The sequence below is a fragment of the Mugil cephalus genome, chromosome 4 (genome assembly GCF_022458985.1).
Source record: "Mugil cephalus isolate CIBA_MC_2020 chromosome 4, CIBA_Mcephalus_1.1, whole genome shotgun sequence".
NCBI lineage: Eukaryota > Metazoa > Chordata > Actinopteri > Mugiliformes > Mugilidae > Mugil > Mugil cephalus.
In genome coordinates, this window is record NC_061773.1 from 14,161,571 (window position 1) to 14,169,620 (window position 8,050).

The 8,050-nt window shown below is 38.2% G+C and overlaps 2 protein-coding genes across 2 annotated transcripts; one reads left to right on the forward strand and one right to left on the reverse strand.

The window, feature by feature from the left end:
* Window positions 1-1,564: 1,564 nt before the first annotated feature.
* LOC125006694 (transcription factor HES-4-like) lies at window positions 1,565-3,092 on the forward strand. The gene is made up of 2 exons (XM_047582973.1): window positions 1,565-1,687; window positions 1,801-3,092. The coding sequence occupies exons 1-2, from the start codon at window positions 1,565-1,567 to the stop codon at window positions 2,134-2,136; spliced, it is 459 nt and encodes a 152-aa protein (XP_047438929.1). The 3' UTR covers window positions 2,137-3,092.
* A 3,281-nt stretch (window positions 3,093-6,373) lies between these two features.
* Window positions 6,374-8,050, reverse strand: LOC125006953 (transcription factor HES-5-like). Its single transcript, XM_047583485.1, has 2 exons — window positions 7,924-8,050; window positions 6,374-7,810 (listed from the first exon to the last, which is right to left on the reverse strand). The coding sequence occupies exons 1-2, from the start codon at window positions 8,044-8,046 to the stop codon at window positions 7,388-7,390; spliced, it is 546 nt and encodes a 181-aa protein (XP_047439441.1). The 5' UTR covers window positions 8,047-8,050; the 3' UTR covers window positions 6,374-7,387.

The following is an 8,050-nucleotide window of genomic DNA, read 5'->3' on the forward strand; positions in this document are numbered from 1 at the left end:
TGTGCCAAATCCCTGTGGACAATAGTCGGGTGCTGGCGTTGTTAAAGATGCAAATCAACTTGAACTGTGACTCTGGTCTTCTGACATTTCCCACAATATTTCTGTCCTTGGAAAATAAATACACAAATAGTTAATGTAACAGACCAACAGAGGAATGAGTCTCATTATGTATAAGTTAACGAGTTACAAGACTGAATCAGAATAAAATTCATTTTTAGAACGATCCACTGAATCATAACATTTGTCCAGGATCATCCTGTTGGTATTAAGAGTCAGTTTTGTCGGTTGGAAAGTTTCTTTATATTAATTTAGAGATACAGCTTCAGTATCCACAACTTCTTACTACTAACTAATTATTAGGGAAATATTTTAGGGGGTTGCCCACAAACTACCGTTCATCCAAATGGGATCATCAAACCCACAACTGGTAGAAGGCCATGTGTCTATTTTGTGCTAATGGACGGAGTGTGGGAAAACTCTGGAGAGCAAAGTTTAATGATAAGCACTCCATCAGCAGCCAACTAATTCTCCAAAGGGATTTGGCACACTTCAGGAAAATGATGTCTCCCAAGACACCTCCCACACTCTGAGATGAAATTTCTCATAACTCTATGGTCAGTAATCACTTATGATTATGACTGGAGATATGATGATGGTAGCCGACCATAAATAATTAAATAATACATCAGTAAACTTATAGATTATTTTACTTTATCACATGTATTCTACATGAGAACAGATTATTCAGAATAATTTCAGATTTTACAAAGTTTCAGAGCCGTCCAATGAGATCCTTTCCCTCCAGATGGTTGGTGATGTAATGCTCTGTTTCTACTAGGACACACCTCCAGCATCTGTCACACAAGTCTCTTTGTGGATCATTGACTGCAGCACATGGAGTCAGTGTGGGAAACTGGGATCAACTTGTTACTCACACTGACTGCAAGGCACGTGTCAAAAGACTCAACTGCATCCAGATAACGGCACGATTACTGTCTTCACTTATTCTAAATTAAATCAATGAGGAACCACACTCTGACATTACATAGTCCTGTTTATCAAATATGTGTGTTGATGAAGAAAAGATGTTTAAGGGAATATGTATGAAATTAAAACATCCAAAATGATCAGTTATGATGAAATCTTTCACCTGTTACACCTCAAACTCAGGTTGAAGGGATATATTACACATAATTACTAAACCTTAATTCCACGTAGTCTAAGTATTAATTTGCATCCTACATGTACATTAAATCATCAACGTTATTCCTCCATGTGTGTGATAAGATGATAAGTGTGTGCTCAGTCAAAGTCATTGATCCCAGCATCAGGCAGGGTCACCACTTTCACACAGAGCTCTGTGAGTCTCTCTCTATCTCCCCTCCATCCTCCACCTGCTCCCCTGAGACCTAACTATTGCCTCCAGGGCATTAAAGGGATCATGTTGCTGCTCCACATGTCTTATTGTCTCACAGAGCTCTCTGATTGGTTCAGACTGTGGGAAACATCAACCAGACCAAGACCCACACATTCATATGGAGATGTGGGAGTATAAATAGGAGGGATGAAGCCAACAGAGATCAGATTCTCTCTACAGAGACCTCTACAACACAGAGATCCAGGCATGGCACCTACAACCACTGCAGCAATGACCAACTCTCATGAACATCTCACTCTGACACACAAGGTAAATTGAGAATCCGACAACACTTGAAGATATTTTGTGAAGAGTTTTCTTATTTAACATCAACTCTAGACTCCAGAACAAATTGATTAATGACTTTCTTCTTCTTCCTGCAGCTCAGAAAGCCTCTGGTGGAGAAGTTACGCAGAGAGCGAATCAACAGCAGCATTGAGCAGCTCAAGTCTCTCCTGGGTCCAGAGTTCCTCAAACAGCAGCCAGACTCCAAGCTGGAGAAAGCAGACATCCTGGAGATGACAGTCTGTCTCCTGACACAGATGCAGCAGCAGCATCAACAACCGAGAAGACCGATGGAGCACTTCAACAAGCTGCATTCTTCCTCTGAGAAGAAGAACCTGAGAGAGGCTGACTTCTCTCCTCTGAGCTCCACAGTCCAGACCAGCATCACCAAAGACAAGAGTCCAGTCAACAGCTCCCTTTGGAGGCCGTGGTAGACACCTACAGCCTGGAGCTACAACCAATCCAAATGTAAATGACCACATTGGTCAAAGATTACTGGACTGAAGTCTCTGAAATATTATGGACTTGTTCTTCTGTTTGTACAGAAGGTTTATATTAGTGTTTCTTTGTGAAATGTGACATTTCCTGAGGAAATGACTGAAACAATATCTTTCATGTTAAGAAAGAAAACATCTTGTCATGCATGTTGCATGAACCAAATCTGATTGCATCAGCAATTATCATTTCTGACTGTACTTCAAGTACTGGTTAAACTAAGATAACATTTGTTATCTATTGGCTCTTATTGGTCATTGTGATCAAAATTGTTAGTGTTCTTTTTATGGACTAATTGTGTTTTTAAACTCTCTGAATCATCAAACTGATCTGTTATAAGATCCAAATGTTTATCTTTTTATTCTTAAAGGTTTTCTAGATGTCAGAGTTCATACTTTTACCTTCACTGTGGGTCAAACATAGTGGTAATGTAATAATAGATCATTTTGATATAATATCTTAATTGTCCTTTATATGGACATGTTGTTAATGTTACATCACTTACAGTGATTACAAAAAAAGATCAGTTTTAAGATCAAGATTTTCATCCTTTACTGCAAAGGTTTTCTTTAATGTCACAACTTTGTTGTGAAGTTTGATTTAGTTTGACTCTATTGACTTTACTGGTCATTAGGAATGATGTGATCTGTTTTAAGGTCAGTCTTAACTGTGTTTTATTTCATTTGGTTATTATGGGTACAGTGTGTACTGTGTCCTCAAATACTGTTAATTGTTTGTCTTTTCTGAAGACAGTTGTTCCTTTACTCTCTCTGAGTACAGTGTGTCTTGTAGAAATCTACAAGTTGTTGTTGTGATGAATCATCACCTCTTGTTGGAGCTTTCAAACTTGATGTGGCTCCATGTGCCTTGATGAATAAACAAACTGCCTATTGAATATGATGTGTTCTCTTGTTACTGTATGTTGTAGTCAGTGTTCTGGGTAACGAGATACAAAGCGACGGATTACTGCAACGATATTACTTTTTGGATAACGAAGTAAAGCAACGCATTACACTAAAAATATCGGTAACTACACTACTTTATTAGATGATAGGAATCCGTGTTTACCTGTGGTACCCGATCCATGTTTACCTGTGTGTAGTGTTCTGATCAGTTCAAGTGGTGCAGACATGTGCGTGTCCTATATGCCTGAGCACGTTGCCATAGAGATGGATTTGAGTCGAGTGACGTTGCTGATTGCTCATTACTTTAAGTTTATAGCTCGAATGGACAAAAATATTCGAGTGAAAAGCACTCTATGCCCAGGCGACAAGTTTCTTTCAACTGCATTGAAGTCAATGGACAACCTGTCCAAGCATTTGTCAGCCCAGCGTGGCAACACAAAACTTGTGGCGAAAGACCCTGCTCATCTGAAGGAGTCGATGAGCAGCCGACCCCGCCTAAACAGGTAAAGCTGTTTTCAAGTGTTGGAGTGCAGAAACAGGTAACAACAGAGAACGACATAAACAGGCTAGTTGTTGGTTCATTGTAGAGGACATGCTTCCCCTGTCCACTATTGAATCACCCAGGTTTTAAAATATTCTAGATAACATACTCGCAAGCCAATGTGATGATAGGGCTATGCTGTTTGTATCTACTCGGTAAATTAAGAAATGGGAAAGTAAAGTAATAAGCAGTGAAGTTACTTTTCAAATTCAGTAACTTGTAAAGTAATCTCATTACAATTTACAGAAGTAACTAGTAATAAGTTACTCATTACTTTTTTTTTGAGTAACTTCCCCAACACTGGTAGTACCCTCTTTATGAAGACAGGCACGTGTCCTCCATTTTCTGTCACTTTAAGTTGATTGACAGATGTCTCCACCATGTCCCTACATTAGATTGACAAATCCTCATGAAAAGAGTTTGAAGACTGAAACATAGCTATCTACTACTATTAAAATTACTGATGTTGAGAGTTGATCAGAGTCATATTGTTCAATTCGTCTGAATTAAGTCGTCAAACCAAATGAAAACATATGGTTCAATGACACTGTTGATGCACTATGACTGTATTTTCAGTTTCAGTTTCAGTTTATTTTCAGTTTTAGGTGATTTTTTTTTTGTATAAAATTGTTTTCCCTCCTTAGAGATGCCACACACTGTGTCTAATGTGATGCGTTATAAGGCACACTTCTATTGTTCCTCCAGTGAAAGCAGTGAATAGACAGAGTGTGGGAAACCAGAACAAACTCACTCACAGAGCCTCTGAGGAACAATAGATCCAGACCTTTGGCCTGAAGGGACACAGGTTTCAAAGGAGCCTGAGAATCACGTTAAATCATGTCTTTAATGGTTCCTCTATTACACCAATAAAAATCAGCACACTTTCAACATGTTATTACTTCATCTTGTTCATGTTTAACTTATATTTCTCCATTATTAGTTTGAGAATCTTGCAGCTGTGATTTGACATCAAACATATTATCTGAACAAATCAGAAACTTTGACCATTTTTATTTTATTTGACATAACACAGAAAGATGATGGAGATACTATTTGTAAATTAAGTTCATTCAACAATATATGGACTTTTCCAAGAAAAAACTTTTGAGCAAAAGTATTCAAGCAAAACATGTCATACTGTTACATGATGTAAATTACCTGTAAGAAAACAGGACACTGCACAGCAGAGTAGCAGTTCACTAGTTAGTTAGCTCAACCATTATCTCTGTGTCTCTGTGTGTATGTTAACAGACCTGTGTTTAGCTGTGGTGGTGTTGTCATTTATACTGTAGTTTAGTTTTCTATTTGCCGTGTGTGCTACAGTGTTATGTAGCACAATCATAACACTTTCCCCCTTTTGTCGGTGTGAGTAGAAAAGTGAATTCAGTTTCCCGCACTGACTCATTCATTTCTGTGACCAAGGAACCACTGAAAGACTGAATGGAGCTTTTGAATCTGGGCGTGTGTTGTAGTAGAAAAGGAGCCTGATGTCACCAACCATCTGGAGGGAAAGATCTCCACTGACTGACTGTGACAGTCTGGAAAGTTTGAAACAACCATGAAAACTTTGTCATTCCAACAGCCAAGTTGATGGGACATGTTGTTTGGTGTTTTTATATTGTTACATTTTTCAAGAACTATGTGTTTGAATGAGAAAGTAGATCAGAATTTGTTCTCTCTAAATGAGAGTGGGAGGTTGAGGCAGCTGGTCCTTGACATGTGCCGAGTCCTTTGGAGAATAGTCGGCTGCTGGTGGTGACGATGCTAATCACATTTAACTGGACACACTCTGTCCATTACAAGATGTTAAGACATGTGCCTGAATCCAGATAAATAGTTTGAGGATTCTAATTTTAGTGCAGCACTTGGTGGTGTTTTTCTCTTTTTTTGTTTTTTTTTTTCATACTTTTTACAGCTCCTCAAAATCTGATATCAGTGTTTAAATTTAAAATTGGATGTAAATTAAACAGAGTCAAGTACGTCACTGAAATAATTGGAGGAATCCTTAGTACGTTTCTATCCTTTAACAATAAAACCCACAACCACAATATGTAGATGTATGAAATGAAATAACTTATCTGTACGTTTATCAAATAAAATCTGAACAGATTCCTCCAGATTCAGACTCCATGTTGACGTCTGTCTGCTCAGGTCAAAGGTCTGGATCTATTGTCCCACAACGGATCTGAGAGTGAGTTTCCTCTGGTTTCCCACACTCTGTCTTTTCACTGCTTTCACTGGAGGAACAATAGAAGTGTGTCTCCTTATCCATCACATTAGGAGACAATAGTTACTTTAAAGTTTTGGCATTCCACCACCTGGAACTGAGGACTGATCTAAAATGATGACTCAGCTATTTGTTCATCTTGATACTGAAGTAAAGGTGAAATGAAAATATCTCCACTAACTGTCATCACTTACATTAACCTCCTGCACATGAAAAGAGAGACACAGATAATAAGACTTGATCAGATTTCTCCATCAGTCCATCTGAACATATAATATTCTTACATTTAAACTAAAAGGAGTCTGCAGGTGTATTTATGAAAAGACACTTATCTTCCAGATGTGAATCCTGATGTTGGACAGTGAATTATAGACTGATACTGCAGCTCTCTGTTAGTTATGTTTGAAGAATGTTAAAAAAGACACATATATAAATGATCCTTGATTACAGTGAGACAACTATGATGTAGAAGAAATGACATGTAAACACAGACGTTCATTATATTTCAGTGATTTTATTATTGACATGAACTCAGTGTTAGTTCATGAAAACTCCAACTGGAGTCTGATAGACGTGATGATACATCACAACAATAACTTGGTAACATCTCCAAGACTCTGTACTCAAAATGAGTGGAGGAACAGTCGTCTTTACAAAAGACACAAACGTCATGAGAAGAATCATCATTCAGTTTGACATGAAACATATTTCAAAACAAACACAATCTGCACTTTATAACAAAGACAGAGAGAAAACTGACCTTACAACAGATCATGTTAAAATCATCACAAAGTGATGTGAGCAGGTTAAAACCAAGTGAAGTCAATACATTTTGTGAAAAGAAAAGTTCACAGTCTTTATAATCCACACAGTTTCATGTTGTTAGAAATCCTTTAAAGAAAAGGAAACAAATACATGTAGATCTTAAAACGGATCAGTGCTGAGTAATCAAAGAGATTAAAATGAAGTCACTTTAAAGAATGTCCAGAAAAAGGACAATTAAATGTTTTTATCAAAACAATAAAACTCAGGAAGCAATTAACTTCATTTCATCATGTATCACTACGAAGTGATGATGGAACACAATCATAGCAAATGATCATTAGCTTTACTTTCATTTAAACTGAATAAATGACAAAGGTTCTTTCTTAACATGAAAGATAATGTTGTCTTGTTTCATTGTTTCCATCGGAAATATTTCTTTTTCTATCATTCCACCTTCTGTTCATAAAGAAGAACAAGTATTTAAATTTCATAGATTCAGTTCCTGTAATCTTTGACCAACATGGTCTTTTTATCTCATCTGTTCCATGACAAGATGTTTTCTTTCTTAACATGAAAGATATTGTTTGAGTCATTTCCTCAGGAAATGTCACATTTCACAAAGAAACACTAATATAAACCTTCTGTACAAACAGAATAACAAGACCATAATATTTCAGAGACTTCAGTCCAGTAATATTTGACCAATGTGGTCATTTACATTTGGACTGGTTGTAACTCCAGACTGTAGGTGTCTACCACAGCCTCCAGAGGGAGCTGTTGACTGGACTCTTGTCTTTGGTGATGCTGGTCTGGACTGTGGAGCTCAGAGGAGAGAAGTCAGCCTCTCTCAGCTTCTTCTTCTCAGAGGAAGACTGCAGCTTGTTGAAGTGTTCCATCAGTCTTCTCTTGGACTGAGTCTTCACCTCCGCCTTGGACAGGAAGTGCACCACCTGTTGGACACACCTGGAGTAGCCCTGATCAACAGAGTCCACAGCTTGATGCTGCTTCTGCTGCAGTCGTCTCAGGAAGTAAACTGTCATCTCCAGGATGTCTGCTTTCTCCAGCTTGGAGTCTGGCTGCTGTTTGAGGAACTCTGGACCCAGGAGAGACTTGAGCTGCTCAATGCTGCTGTTGATTCGCTCTCTGCGTAACTTCTCCACCAGAGGCTTTCTGAGCTGCAGGAAGAAGAAGAAAGTCATTAATCAACTTGTTCTGGAGTCTAGAGTTGATGTTAAATAAGAAAACTCTTGACAAAACATTTTCAAGTGTTGTCAGATTCTCAATTTACCTTGTGTGTCAGAGTGAGATGTTCCTGAGAGTTGGTCATTGCTGCAGTGGTTGTAGGTGCCATGTCTGGATCTCTGTGTTGTAGAGGTCTCTGTAGAGAGAATCTGATCTCTGCTGGCTTCATCCCT

Bases quoted from the DNA above. Each gene is read 5' to 3' on its own strand.
- LOC125006953 (XM_047583485.1), bottom strand. From the start codon at position 8,046: ATGAAGCCAGCAGAGATCAGATTCTCTCTACAGAGACCTCTACAACAC. The intron at 7,811-7,923 runs GTAAATTGAGAA...TTCTTCCTGCAG, and splicing joins ATCTCACTCTGACACACAAG to CTCAGAAAGCCTCTGGTGGA.
- LOC125006694 (XM_047582973.1), top strand. From the start codon at position 1,565: ATGAAGCCAACAGAGATCAGATTCTCTCTACAGAGACCTCTACAACAC. The intron at 1,688-1,800 runs GTAAATTGAGAA...TTCTTCCTGCAG, and splicing joins ATCTCACTCTGACACACAAG to CTCAGAAAGCCTCTGGTGGA.